This window comes from Salvia miltiorrhiza, chromosome 8 (assembly GCF_028751815.1).
Source record: "Salvia miltiorrhiza cultivar Shanhuang (shh) chromosome 8, IMPLAD_Smil_shh, whole genome shotgun sequence".
Taxonomy (NCBI): Eukaryota; Viridiplantae; Streptophyta; class Magnoliopsida; order Lamiales; family Lamiaceae; genus Salvia; species Salvia miltiorrhiza.
Genome location: NC_080394.1, coordinates 58,322,460 through 58,337,581, shown reverse-complemented (window position 1 = coordinate 58,337,581; position 15,122 = coordinate 58,322,460). Strand labels below are relative to the sequence as shown.

General features: G+C 41.5%; 2 protein-coding genes across 2 annotated transcripts; one reads left to right on the top strand and one right to left on the bottom strand.

Moving 5' to 3' along the window:
- The first annotated feature begins 5,942 nt into the window (after positions 1 to 5,942).
- On the top strand, positions 5,943 to 7,013 carry LOC130998841 (uncharacterized). The gene is made up of 3 exons (XM_057924246.1): positions 5,943 to 6,350; positions 6,531 to 6,716; positions 6,879 to 7,013. The coding sequence occupies exons 1-3, from the start codon at positions 5,943 to 5,945 to the stop codon at positions 7,011 to 7,013; spliced, it is 729 nt and encodes a 242-aa protein (XP_057780229.1).
- A 5,238-nt stretch (positions 7,014 to 12,251) lies between these two features.
- Positions 12,252 to 13,040, bottom strand: LOC130998840 (subtilisin-like protease SBT3.18). The gene is made up of 2 exons (XM_057924245.1): positions 12,944 to 13,040; positions 12,252 to 12,862 (listed from the first exon to the last, which is right to left on the bottom strand). Exons 1-2 carry the CDS (start codon positions 13,038 to 13,040, stop codon positions 12,252 to 12,254), a joined length of 708 nt encoding a protein of 235 aa, XP_057780228.1.
- Positions 13,041 to 15,122: the final 2,082 nt, after the last annotated feature.

Genomic DNA, 15,122 nt, shown 5'->3' with positions numbered 1-15,122 from the left:
GGTATGAGTCAATTTTGTTAAATTGTGTGTGCTTTAATGCGTGTGTTAATGACACTGAGATAAGCAATTAGGAAGCCACACTCATCGTCATGGAACTCAAGAAACTTTACGATGGACTCCTTGGAAAATGGGAAAAGCAAGGACAGGAGCTCGAAAGCTCAAGAGAGGAGAACACCAAGCTGAAAGCTTCAGTTGCAAAACTTGAAGCATTGGTCACACAAAAGGAAATCAAACTTGAACACCTCTCAAACCAGTTGGATGAAGCTCAGGCCACCATAGATAAGTGGAACTCAAGCCAACACAGGTATCATGATTTTATATCCGCAGGAAGTTTGGAGACTACGGGTTTGGGATACACTGCCGCACCCACTGCTGGACCCACAGCCGCTCCCACACCTGGAAAGATAAAGGTGAAATCAACCCACGGGAAAGAGTTTGTTGTTGAAGGAACTTATGTTGAACAGAAACAACGACGTAGAAAAAGGTATGTATGTCACTATTGTTATGAAGTTGGTCACATACAACCATTTTGCTTTAGGAAATTCAATGATGAGAAGAAGATTTTTGTTAACTCAAAGAAAGCTAAAGCAAAGGGAAAGAAGAAATCACAGCAAACTCAGAAGACGGTTTTGAAGTGGGTAAGAAAAGGTGAGTTTAAGTGCAATGTGGTATTCACTGCTTTAAAAACTAACATCACAGGTTCATGGTATTTTGATAGCGGATGTTCACGTCACATGACAGGCGACAATGCCTTTCTTAGAGATTACCAGGTATGTAATGGAGGATCTGTGTCTTTTGGTGGAGGTTCAAAAGGTAAAATCGTTGGTAAAGGTACTCTGAGTGTTCCTGGATTACCTTGTTTGAAAAACGTGTTTCACGTTAAAGGACTCATGGCAAACTTGATTAGCATTAGTCAACTATGTGATGAGAATCTACATGTTAAATTCAACAAGGATTCATGTGAAGTTTTTGATAGACAAAATAATTGTATTTTGAAGGGACAAAGATCAAGTGATAACTGTTATCTAGTCGATGAGCGTAAGTGCAACAAAGCACAAATTGATGATTGCATGTTATGGCACCAAAGATTAGGACATACTAACTTCAAAAATCTTGATAGGTTGTCAAAGATGGAAGCTGTCCGAGGTCTACCCAAAATCACACAAAAAGATAAAATCGTGTGTGAAAGTTGTCAAAAGGGAAAGCAAATTCATGCCACTCACAATGTGATCCAGCACACAGAACAACACTTCGGCACAAAAAGGTGTTTTGAACTGATTCACATGGATTTGGTTGGACCAATAGGTATTGAAAGCATAGGAGGTAAGAGATATGTTTATGTGTTGGTGGATGATTTTTCAAGGTACACAGGGACTTTCTTTTTACGTGAAAAATCTGAAGCTTTTGATGTGTTTAAAACCATGTTTGCTCGCGTCACTAACATGTTTGGGGTAAGAATATCTAGAATTAGATCGGATCATGGACGTGAGTTTGAGAATACTTCGTTCACAACCTTTTGTGAAAAGAAGGGAATCTTTCAGGAATTCTCAGCCCCCAAAATACCACAACAAAACGGAGTGGTCGAACGAAAGAATCGTACCTTGGTGGAGATGGTAAGAGTGATGTTGGTCTCAAATAACATGGCAAAACATTTTTGGGCAGAAGCTGTGAACACAGCATGCCACATCAACAACAGAGTCAACATCCGACCAGGTACATTCAAAACTCCGTATGAGATTTTGCGCGGTAAAAAGCCAAATCTCAAATACTTTCATATTTTTGGATGTGTGTGTTACATTCTGAATGACAGAGAATACCTCACGAAATTTGATGAAAAATGTGATAGATGCATCTTCTTGGGGTATTCCTTGAATAGCCAAGCCTATCGAGTTTTTAACTTGAGAAGGCAAACAATTCAAGAATCTGTAAATATGGTATTTGATGATTTAAGTAGTAATGAAGATGAGAAAGAGAAGGAAGGACAGGGGTTTGAAGATCTGGCTCCAGAAACGGATATTGCCAAGGATGTCGAGGCAACAGAAGAAACAACATCTCAAACATCCAAAGATCAAAGTGATGTGGATGAAGAAGAATCAATTAAAGATCAAGAAGACACGGAGGGACGAGCACCATCTGGAAGAATTCACAAGAATCATCCAGTTTCTCAGGTGATAGGTAATGTGAGTGATGGGGTAAAGACACGAGGTAGAGCACCACTAGATTACCGGAAGATGATTTGCATGTCTTCTATCTGCATGTCTCTACCAGGTTTTTTGTGCTTTGTGTCGAAACTTGAGCCAAAAACGGTTAAGGAGGCTTTACGTGATGATTTTTGGATGTTAGCCATGCAAGATGAACTTAACCAGTTTGTTCGAAGTGATGTTTGGTATCTTGTGCCTAGACCTACTGACAGGAATGTGATCGGCACAAAGTGGATCTTCAAGAACAAATCAGACGAGTGTGGGACGATAGTGAGAAACAAAGCGAGACTTGTGGCGCAAGGTTACACCCAAGTTGAAGGTGTTGACTTCGATGACACCTTTGCACCAGTCGCCCGCATCGAATCAATACGGCTGCTTCTTGCGATAGCCTGTCATCTCAACATAAAGCTGTATCAGATGGATGTTAAATGAGCATTCCTCAATGGCATTCTAAAGGAAGAGGTGTATGTAGAGAAGCCAAAAGGTTTCAAAGATCCACATCAACCTCACCACGTCTACAGGTTAAAAAAGGCTCTTTACGGCCTTAAACAAGCTCCCCGAGCATGGTACGGACATCTAATATCTTTCTTACTTGAGTTTGGATTTGTGAGAGGTTATGCTGACAGAACATTGTTTATTAAAAGAGAAAGTAGTGATATTCTGATCACTCAAATCTATGTTGATGATATGATTGTTGGTGCTACATCACAACGTTTGTTAGATGATTTTACAAGGGCCATGACCACCACGTTCGAGATGAGCATGGTGGGTGAACTAACGTTCTTTTTAGGTATCCAAGTCAAGTAGGAACCAGAAGGAATCTTCATCTCACAAGGAAAGTACGCAAGGGATATGGTAAGGAGGTTCAATCTGGAAGGAGCAAATCACATGCGCACGCCGATGGGATCGAGCGACAAGTTGTCGAAAGACAATGCTGGGGAGGCAGTGGATCTAACACTTTACAGATCAATGATTGGAAGCCTCCTATATCTCACTGCAACACGACCTGATATCATGTTCAGCGTATGTGTTTGTGCCAGGTACCAAGCTGACCCTAAAGAGTCACAATTGAAAGCAGTAAAACGTGTGATAAGGTATGTGGCTGGAACATTTGATCTTGGCATTTTCTTTTCCAAAGATTCTAACACAAACCTTGTAGCTTTTAGCGACTCAGATTGGGCAGGGGATGTTGAGGATAGAAAAAATACAAGTGGTGGGTGTTTTTATCTACGAAATAACTTAGTGTCTTGGCATAGTAGAAAGCAAAATTGTGTGTCTCTATCTACTGCAGAATCTGAATATGTAGCAGCAGGTTATTGTTGCTCTCAACTCCTTTGGTTGAGACAAATGTTGTCAGATTACGGTGTGACGAGTGATGTGATGGTGATGTACTGCGACAACATTAGTGCAATAAACATATCAAAAAATCCGGTCCAACACTCACGAACCAAGCACATCGATATTCGACACCACTTTATTCGCGATTTAGTGAAACAAGAGGTAATTAAGTTAGAGTATGTTCAAACCGAGAACCAAATTGCAGATATTTTTACTGAACCTTTGGATTTTGAGAGGTTCACCATGTTAAGAAGGTCTCATGGCCTTTGCCTTCGAAATTAAATGAAAAATAATGTGTTTGTTGCATCAGGTTCAAAAGAGAAACTCTTATGGATGCAACTGTCTTTGTGTCTGTGTGATGCTCTATGTTACCTTAACATGTTTTTCTACACTAACTCAGATTGTGTGTATAACCTATGTAAAGCACAGAAAAAGCCAAAGTAGTTTGGGGGGCACGACGTTCACTGCGACGATGCTACCTTACAAAATGGCCATCCTCGATTGCTTTCACAAATTTTGACAAGGGCACGGCGTTTGCTGCGACGATGTTCTCTATGTCACTAAAAATGAGTGAATTTTACTTGGTGCTGTGCTTATAAGTGCGAAAAAAATTTAAACTGAGTTATGTGTTAGGAGATGTTATGGTCACAGAAGGCATCACATTGGATATAAAAAAATCTGAAAATTCTGGGAAGTTATTTGCTTCCGGTTTTTATGGGTCTCTCTCTATCCGCAGGTTCTGTAAATTTTTGAAGCATATCTTGTTCTTGTTTTGAGCCTATCTCTATCATAAATTCCTCCAAACCCTAATTTTCGAATTAAATGGTAGAGATATACTTGAAAGATTTGGTTTATTTTTGAGTGATTGGATTTGATTTTTTTTGTGTATTTATTCACTGCATGAACATCACATCATAATCACTCCTCATCATCAAGCTTTGATTCACGCAGAGTGACTCTTCGGTTCCCACTCTTTGTTGGTGTTTTCCTTCCCATTTTTACCCATGACTAATCCACCACCACAAGAAACTTTTGACTTTCTCAGGCAACTTTTTTCAAATCCGGCGACTCTCGCTCAACTTCAGGCCGCAATTGCAAACCCATTGGCGGCAATGACAAGTCAGACCAATGTACCTGCAACTCTGCCTCTTTCGTCGACTGCGACAACTTCGGCGAATCCTTCCACCGACATATCACCACCACCTGCGCCGCCCACAGCTGAAGCGACAACAGGCGCAGTAGTACCAGATTCTTCGGCGATTACTCCAAGCGCAGCCTTGCTCGGCGTCGAAAATCCAGATCCCCTTTCTTCTTTAGAGCCCTCCGTCAAAGATGGCAACACGGTGAAGACATCTGCGGCACCGCCGGCGAACACTCAAGCCGATAAATCGGCTAAAACAAAGAAACGTCGCCGTCAACAAGTCCTTCAATCCCAACCGCAAGCTCCTCGTCGCTCAAATCGAGGGCATGTGAGGCCATTGGAGTCTGATTCCACGATCTATGTGTTGGAGGATGAGGTCTCCTTGCGGCATGCGCCGCAGGGCTGCGCTGTTGCGCGTGCCTCAGAGCTACGCTGCACAGTCGGGCGATTCCAGGCAGGGCTGCGCTCGAGCGCTGCTGGGCAAGGCTGCGCTGGTCAATTGAGCGCTGCCGGGCAGAGCTGAGCTGGGCAGTCGAGCGCTACCGGGCAAAGCTACGCTGGGCAATCGAGTGCTGCCATCAGGGATGCGCTAGGCAGTTGAGCGCTGTCGGGCAGGGCTGTACCGGTCAGTTGGGCACTGCAGTGCAGAGCTGAGCTGGTCAGTCGAGCGCTGCCGAGTAGGGCTGTACTGATTAGTCGAGCGCTGTCGGGCAGGGCTGTACTGATCAGTCGAGCGCTGCCGGCGGAGCTGAGCTGGTCAGTCAAGCGCTGCCAGGCAGGGCTATGCTGGTTTGACGAGCGCTGCTGGGCAGAGCTGAGCTAGGCTGGCTTGTTGGGCCGTATAGTTTCGACTTTATACGAATTTTATCCATTACAGTCAACCCCTGCAAGCTCATCAAACTTTAGCTATTACTGCTCTCTCAGAGCAAACATGGATCCCAGAGCAGACATGGATACCAGAGCAGACCAGGGTACCAGAGCTGACATGGATGCTAGAGCAGACAATGCCGCCAGCTCTGCCAAGATCGACAACTCTGTCAAGATCGCCAGCCCTGTGAAGTGTAGCACTACAGAATCCAGTCCTGCAGAATTCAGCCTTGCAGGATCCAGCTCTGCAGAATCTAGCTTTGCCAAATTCAGCACTGCAGAGTCCAGCCATGCTAAATTCAGCCCTGCAAAATTCAGCTATGCAAAATCCAGGCCTACAGAATTTAGCTCTGCAGAATCCAGCTTTGCAAAATCCAGCCCTGGATAATCCAGCTATGCAAAATTCAGCCCTGCAGATTTCAGCTATGCAGAGGCTAGCTATGCCAAATCCAGCTCTGCAGAATCCAGATATACCGAATCCAGCTCTGCAGAATCCAGCTATGCAAAATCCAGCTCTGCAGAATTCAGCTATGCAAAATCCAGTCCTACAGAATTCAGCTCTGCAAAATCCAGCCCTGCATATTTCAGCTATGCAGAATTCAACCTTGCCAAATCCAGCTCTGCAGAATTCAGCATTGCCAAATCCAGCTATGCAATGTCCAGCCCTGCAGAATCTAGCCATGCAGAATTCAGCCCTGCCAATTCTAGCTCTGCAACGTCCAACCCTGCGAAGTCCAGCGCTGTCAAGAAGGCGGCCAGAGATGAAACTCCACAAGTCCACTATGCCTTATCGACCACCAAAAGTTATCCAACGTCCCAGCCCGCCTCTGCCACCAATGATTGTTGATCCAACCCAACCACTAACGAAGCAAGGAGATCCAGGCAGTTTCATTCTTGGTATTGGTTTGGGTGGAGCTGGAGAGTTCTTGGGCATGTTAGACTTGGGTGCGGCATTCAATTTGATGTCGTTTGCTATCTTTCAGAAATTGGGCAGGAACGAACATGATCTTAAATTTACAAATATGAGACTTCAGCTAGCTGACGGTGCAATTACAAGCCCCCGTGGAATTTTAGAGGATGTCGAAGTCACGGTGAGAGGAATCAAGGTGCTGGCAGACTTTGTGGTGCTCGATGCAGGGAAAGGCATTACAGGAGAGAACGGCCATCTTGTGCTGCTTGGCCGGCCATTTATGGCTACTACCCAGACTCGCATTGACGTGGGTTCTGGAACTTTGAGTATGGCCGGGTCAGGTAGATCGGTAACGTTCTCTGTTTTCGATAAGAAGCCTGTTATTTCTACTTCTTTAATGCATATATGTTCTTTTGTTGAGATTTCTGACCTTGTGGAAGAAGTGGAAATTTTCAGCGCTGACAATTTTTTGCCAGCTCTGCCTAGCACTCCAGCTCTGACCATTCCTCTAGCTCTGACGATTCCTCCAGCTCTGACGTTGGACGCCAGAGCATAAAATCTTTCGCCAGCTCTGAACAGTCCGCCAGCTCTGCACAGTCCGCCAGCCCTGATGGGGCAGCCAGCTCTGGTGAGCACTTGCCAGAATTTTGATGAGGAGGCCATTGAAGATCAATTTTTGGACAAGTTGCACCTCGACGTAAATGCAGTTCATGAAGTGCCAACTAACTTGAAAGAAGATGCAGCCATTGAAAAAGAACGGGTTGATGTGCTGAAATGCAATGATGATATCGTGCAAAGAGTGCAGGGTGTACTGCTCTTGGAGGAAAAGAAAGAGGAGAGCTTGCGACCTAGCTCTTGGTTCGAGAGAGTGATGAATGTGATGAGCGATGCTTGCTCATTAAGAGGACCCGCAGCTGAAATGGAAGAAGACGTGTTATCACAAGGACTAATTCAGCTGACGTTTCATAGTGATTTTGGTTAAGGGTTCCTCTAAGTCGGGCTGGCGACTTTAAAACTAGCGCTTGGTGGGAGGCAACCCACTGTTGGTTTGGTTTAGTTTATGTTTTTCTTGTTCTTTGCTTTCCGTTTTTGTTTCGTTTTCTTGTTTTTGGTTGTTTGTTCGGTTGCTTTGATTCTGGGTGTTAATGTTTTTGTTTCCAGCGCTGCAATTCTACTCTGACATTGCCGCCAGCGCTGAAGAATGCCAGCGCTGCAATTCTACTCCGACTTTGCCGCTAGTGCTGAAGAATGCCAGCGTTGAAAAGTCCAGATCCAGACCTAAAACTCCACTCTGAAAAGGACCAGCGCTGACATTTCTACTCTGCCAAAGACCGCAAACCCTACTTCTCGCCGCCTCTCACAGCGCTTCAGTTTTTCTTCGCCAATGATCATGGACGTATTCTAAACTCTCTTTATTTTGTGCCCTGAGGACATGGCATTCTTTAAGTGTAGGGAGGTGACTTGTTTTGCTTATGCTTTCGATTGGGCGATTGGTCCCTTTATTCTTAGCTTGCTCTTTGATACTTGCGATTTTGTTATGAATTTGTGGAAGAGAAGATGGTTTTTGATGTGAATTTTGGGTTAGTGATTGAATGGTGGTTATTCTTGTTTTACTCTTGATATATGTTTCTTGTTTGTGCAAAGAATTATGAATTTTGTTGCAACACTGTGGTAAGCAATTAAAACGTGATTTGTCCGGTAGATGCTAGAAGGAGTGTTGTCATTGTGATTGCCTACGATCGTATCCTTATCTGTGAAATGTGTAAAATGTTGGACGAATTGCCAGCTCTGAAACATCTGGCCAGCTCTGAAAATGAAAGCGATGAGTCTCAGCTCCTCTAGTTTAACTATGAGCATGGGAAACCATGTGAAAAGACTTTGGATTACATCAAAATGGTTTTATTTCATGAATTATGGCTCAACTGTCGAAATCTAAATGATTAAGCATACAAAGTGTGGAAAATGGAGATATTGATTATAAAGGCGATCACATTAGGGAATTCACTTCTAGCGGAGAATTGGGTATGATCGAATTATTTGCATTACCTAAGTGTTGCTTCTTAAACTTTAAGTTACTTGCATGATCGGGAGATGTGTGTTGATTGAAAAACATTGAATCGACTTGTGAATGTTTGAATGAAAATAATCATCGTTGAAACGTTCTCTTCCTAAGATTCATACTGGTTTTGCTTGAGGACAAGCAAAAGGCTATGTGTGGGGGTTGATTTATGCTTAATTGTTCTTAATTTGAGGTTTGCATGTGTTTATTTTGAGCTAAATATTCTGGAAATTGGTGCGTTTATGGGTTTGTTTTATGCTTTGCAGGAGATTCTGATTTTATAGATGGAAGAGCACGTTCCAGTTAGACTTTCCTTCCCTATTATGATTCTATTTCCTTTAGACCAGTTTTGCTGGGCCGATTTTGATGGTAATTAGGGTTGGAATGAAGTCTATAAATAGGGTCTTAATATTCATTGTAATAATCAATCTTTGTTCTAATCTTTGTTCCGTCTTTTGAGAGTCATTCTTCGGCTAGGCAGCCAAAGACTTAGGTTTTTTTTAGCTTTCGTTGTTTTTCTAGTTCTTCAAGCTTTCGTTACTTTTTGTTATAGTTTACTTTCAAGTTTAGTTTTACCTTAGTTTTGTTTCGAATATTGTAATTGAGTGACAGCAATTTCATCTTTGCAACGTATTGCAACGTTTACGGTATTTCGTATTTATTTCAATCTCTTTTGTTTCGTTATGTTTACGCTTTGCTTTCATGTTTATGCTTTGATTTCAATTATGCAATTTCAATTCTGCACTTTAGTTTCATGCCTAGTAGATTAGAAGCTTTAATTTACAAGCCTTTAAATTCTTAGTTAGCATTTAAATTCTTAAGTTGCTTTTACTTTAATCGTTTAATTCTTGTCTAGGTTTAATAGTTTGTTTATGCTTTCGTTTTTTCATGCCTAGTTAATTACAAGTTTAAATTCACGTTAAAGTTTACTTTACAAGTTTTTAAACCAACCTTTACCGCTTTCTTGCGACATAATTAAAAGCCCTTAAAGATCTTCCTTGAGAGACGACATTGAGTTAACTTACCACTGCTAGAGTGTCCTTGTCCTATTGCAAGTCAATCTAGAGGTGTTTCTAGTTGAGTCAAATTTTGGCGCCGTTGCCGGGGAAGGTTTTAGGCGTTTAGTTGTGTCACTTTTCTGAATGCATGTTTCATGCCTATCGGAGGGCCTTATACCCGAGTGGTCCCAACAGCTCACGCACTCCATGCTACAGTGATAACTAACAGGAAATTAATTAAACTAATAAAAAAACGATACATCGCTTTTACAAAAGGGAAACGCGACTCCACTTATCCGCTCAAGCCTCCTTCAGCCACGTGTACGGTCCGTGATGAATGCCGACTCGGGTTCTGTTAAAATATCGAACTCGCTATCATTTCCCGCCATCTCCTTTAACCTCTTGAATCATGACACCTCTTTATGTCATGATTTGTGATAAAAATGTTGATTGTTGATTTTAAATCAAAGTTAGCACTTGAGTATATTATTCAAAAGTTGATTTCATTCATTTTAAAAGTGGTTTAAAAGTTTATTTCATTTAAGGATTTACTTTTCTTAAATTGTTTTTCAGATCATTTATTTTAAAAAGATGATTTTTTTTTAAAATTTTAAGAACTTTTGCATTAAATGTTTATTTAAAATTTATATTTAACATTTTAATTAGATTACGGTGTTACACATTCATCCCTTGCTTCGATAGAAAAGCACGGTTCACCCCCGCCTGAATACGTAAATACAATAATATTTGGAACTTCAAACTTGAGTTCCAATGCAGCTATTGGTTGCACAATGCTTATGCGTTGGAGCGAAGAGCTCACAACCCTTATTATTCTGCTTACTTACGTGTTGTGGCCGACGGGATTCAGGCTGTTTGGTCGACGGCCCACGGGACGAGGGGGCAGAAAAAGGGATGGCGGCGGTCGGAAATTGTGCCTGCTAGGCTGCTACTACTTACGGGCGGAAGGAGGTGCCGAGTCGCCGACAACGAGGCCACCGGCAAAGGGGACGGATTGGCCGGACGACGGGGACGGCCTGATGCGCGGTTTCTGCCATCTGAAGTGAAGTATGTTGGTGATAAAATAAGGGTAAAGCACCAAATACCCCCCAGACGTTGGCATCCCTATCGCGTATAGCCCCCCATAATCTGGGTAAGCGTTGTTTACTACCCTAACGTAGCAAAATCGTAGCAATTAACCCCCCACGTTTTAACGGCCCCAAACGTCGTCTGTTATTTAATTTTTTTTATATGAGCAACTCATTCGTCAAAGCAAAGACAAGAGCAAAAGAACCCAGAGCTGGAAAGGGGCCTCGGGCAAACAGATGCTTTGGGTGAAGTGGTGGTCAGTGCTGGCGGCTTTGTCAGCGCTGACGAGGGATTGGCAGAGCTGGCGGATTTTTCAGCGCTGGCAAAGTTTGGCAGCACTGGCGACCATCAGCGCTGATGAGGGATTGGCAGCGTTGGCGGATCAGTCAGCGCTGACGTAGTTTGGCAGCGCTGGCAGCCTTCAGCGCTGATGAGGGATTGGCAGAGCTGGCGGATTTTTCAGCGCTGGCAAAGTTTGGCAGCGCTGACAGGGGATTGGCAACGCTGGTGGATCAGTCAGTGCTGATGTAGTTTGGCAGCACTGGCAGCCTTCAGCGTTGATGAGGGTTTGGCAGCGATGGCGGTCTTCAGCGCTGGGGTTGTTTGGCATCGCTTGCAACCTGGTCACCGCTGGAGAAGTTTGGCAGCTCTGCCAGCCTGATCAGCGTTGCGGTTTTGGCAGCGCTGCCCAGTGCAGTGATCAGACCAGGGACCAGACCAGGGCCCACCTTCATTAAAAAAAATAAAAAAAAAAATAACAGACGGCGTTTGGGGCCGTTAAAACACGGGGGAAGGTTAATTGCTACGATTTTGCCACGTTAGGGTAGTAAACAGCGCTTACCCTGACTATGGGGGGCTATACGCGATAGGGACGCCAACGTCTGGGGGAGGGGGGGTATTTGGTACTTTCGGCACGAGAATGAAGAAAATAGTATTTAGTGTCTTAAGTATGGTAGGTGAAAAAGTGAAAAGGTGAATAAAGAAAAAAAAATTGCCATATAAAGAAATGACTCAAGATTCGAGGGATAGCCGAAAAAGGAAAGTGACTCAAGATTCGTGTGACGGAGGGAGTAACATTTTTAGTTTTATCGTGGGCGATTAATGTAGTGAAACTAAAATTGATTTTAAATAACTGATTTTGAAGTATTTAGATTTAGAGATTTGATTATATAATGTAGGGAATTCATTTTTTATTTTAACATTAGTTCTTTTGAATAATTAAGGGCATCGTGATTAGAAGCTCAAGTAACACATGAACTAGCTCGTTTAGAAAAGTCTTTTAGATCATGCATCTAAAGACAATTCGCAATAATATTGAATACAAAAGCAATCTATACTAATAGAAAAAAAGTATAAGACAGTCTAGGGCACAACTTGTGGATTGCCTATTTTACCCCTGTTATATATTTATAAATTATAAATCTTTTTTGATATATATTTATTTGTCATCCAAATCTATTAAAAAAAATACTTTATATCTATAGCTATTGATAAGGCTTATAAATAAATATATCTATCCAATAAATTATCTAATAAAAGTAATGAATTAATAGATTTTTTTAAATAATAGATTATCAATTAAAATAACATTAATTACACTAACAACGTACGTTAGTTTCATGAAAATGACTATAGAGATGATTTACATCCATCATATATCCGAGAGAGAGTTTGACGCATTAACAATAGTGGCGGTGAGAGGCGCATTAGTATTGACCTGCACAACCAGCGGGCTTCTAACATGATGGAATCCATCGGACCACATAATGGAGCCGAAATCATATCTACCTTGAGATATCTTGAGCGGACTCATAGTCACGTGATACGTTATCTCCTCTTTAAAAGGGGAAAACACCAACACTTTGGGCCAAACCACAACCTCAAGGCCATGTGGTTTCACCACGCTAACGTAGTACACACCCGTTTTGGAATGCCCCACGTTTCTCACACTTCTCTTGACCGTGGTGGCGTACCTGAGGTCCCACACAGTGATGGATGGGTAGTTTATGTTCCAGTTGGGCTCGGGCTTGTCCGGGCACATGATTATTAGTAATGGGCAGATGTGCATGGCTTGTATTTGGGCTTCGGAATACCCCATGTTGCATAGAAAATGAACATAGTCCGTCATTGTGGCATCGTAGACAAGCCCCGGATCCAAGGCCTTTAGTGGATTAATGTGTCCCAATCCGATGTCGAACGGATCCGCAGATTTCTCCGACGCTTCAATTGCTATATCGTCGCCATATATGTCCACGTTGTAAGCTGCCATGTCCAAAATACATCATTTGATAAAAGTGATTAATGTCTGAGATAAAAATGTATTAGGTACGAGTCCACTATTACCTGTTGTCAAGAGGGCGGATCTAATTGCAACAGGAGACCAATGTGGATGTGTAGATTTGAGAAGCGCGACGACACCGGAGACATGGGGACATGACATAGACGTTCCCGATAACATATTCCATTCAACCGATCGATTATCGCCGGAAAATGTCGTCGGAGGACTCTTGGGCGACCATGCGGCCAATATGTTTACTCCCGGTGCACTAATGTCCGGCTGCACTAAATCATTAATTAATACTCCCTCCGTCCACTAATTGTTGGCCTAGGAGGCAAAACACGGGTTTTAAGAAAAAATGTATTTTTATTAGTTGAGTGGAGAAAGGGACCCACAATTTATTCAATGCAATTAGACCACAATTTATTAAAAGGACCCACAATTTTGATTAAAATATGAATATAAACTTACCCAAAATAGATAGGACATAAATTGGTGGACGGACCAAATAGGCAAGTAGGCCAACAATTAGTGGACAAAGGAAGTATATTACCACAAATTAATTAATAGGGGAAATTAAATTAAATATATACCTTGAGAAAATCCGGCGAAATAGAGCTAGGACCTCTCGAGGAAAAAGCCGCAACTACAGGCGCCGACGACCTTTTTAAGACCGTTTCACTCGGCAGGATACGCATCTTGGTGCCACTATTATAATCAACTCACCTTAATTAATTAATTTTGAACTAATTGTACTTAATTTGAGTGAATTAATTAATTGTACTTACTAGCTTAGTTGGCCCAATTTTGTGCCTTGAATTATGTCTACTAGTATTAAACCCGTGCTCCGCACGGCCTCATTATTCATACGAATTTGTAATGTATAGTAGAAGTACTATAGAGTTCTGAAAATACATTTAAGTATTACAAAGCATAATATAGATAAATAAAACAAAATTGAAAATTTAGATTACATAATACAAAAAGTAGAAATTAAAAAAACAAAAGAGTTTCGTATCACACAATTTATATGATAAGACGGTACAACACAAATTTAATGATATATATAATATTAAATTAGCAATTGTGAAAATTTATACATTACTATTGAAGTTAATAAGGAGATCTACTAAACACATATGATCTATAGTACTTTAACATATATGAAACAATCGTGATATATTTATATGATATGATAATACTAAACATGTTTGTTCCAGAAAACTCTATTTTATGAAAGGTATAGGGTATATTATTAAATCACTTATTTTTTATAATCTTATTGCTATAATATAATAGATGTATTGAAGATAAAGTAAAAAATTAAGGAAACAAAACCCCATTTTATTGCTTTTGCAGGAAATAAAAGGAAACTCTACTAACTAATCCGTCCAAACTTGGGCCACAACAAAAGAAACAAAAGCCCATTTCCCTTTCTTACGTAATTGGATCGAGCAAAAAATGGATTTGGGCTCAGCCAATTTCCTTTTATAATATTATAAATTAAGGAAAAAAAATCATTTAGGTCGCCTAATCAATACAACAATTATTTTAAGCTCTAATATTTGGAAATCATTTATGTTCTACCATACATGTTAAGGGTCACACAGCATTTCGTTCACGAGTCTAAGGGGGGTGTATTCGTTGTGGAATTTAATGGATTTCTATGGATTTTAAAAGTCAGGGTGTATTCGTTCAAGACTTTTAAAAGTCTGCAGAAATCTGGGTGTATTCGTTCAAGACTTTTAAAAGTCCATATAAATCTGGGTGTATTCGTTTCAGACTTTTTAAAATCCATACAAATCTAGGTGTATTCGTTATTCCGTTGACTTAAAATCCGGAATGACTTTCATGGATTTCATCCAAAAAATACACACGACGAAATCCGAAGAACCACGAGAATTGAAATCCATGAAGTTTTAAGCGAGCGCTGAGTTCCAGCGCTCGCGGGCAAGAAGCCAGCGAGCGCCGGAACTCAGCACCCGTTGAGAAAGTCCAGCGCTCGCTGGGTTTGAGCGGGCGCTGGGTTTCCATTAATGTGTATATCCATGATCATATATTCATATTCCTTTCCTGAAACCACCGCAGACAGCAATTATCATTTCATTATTACCACCGCTCGATTGATAGTGTTTCTGGTCATGGTTTTGCTAGCTAGAAACGGGAGATGCGTCGTTTAAACCTATACCAGTGGTGCACAAGCCTATATCATCAATTCTGGAGAAAATTCGGAAACGAAAGCTT

Coding starts and splice junctions, on each gene's coding strand:
- LOC130998841 (XM_057924246.1), top strand. CDS start 5,943: ATGCAAAATTCAGCCCTGCAGATTTCAGCTATGCAGAGGCTAGCTATG. Junction 6,351..6,530: donor TGCCTTATCGACCACCAAAA/GTTATCCAACGT, acceptor GCTATCTTTCAG/AAATTGGGCAGGAACGAACA. Junction 6,717..6,878: donor CAGGAGAGAACGGCCATCTT/GTGCTGCTTGGC, acceptor TCTTTTGTTGAG/ATTTCTGACCTTGTGGAAGA.
- LOC130998840 (XM_057924245.1), bottom strand. CDS start 13,040: ATGTCATGTCCCCATGTCTCCGGTGTCGTCGCGCTTCTCAAATCTACA. Junction 12,863..12,943: donor ATCCGCCCTCTTGACAACAG/GTAATAGTGGAC, acceptor TGGACATGGCAG/CTTACAACGTGGACATATAT.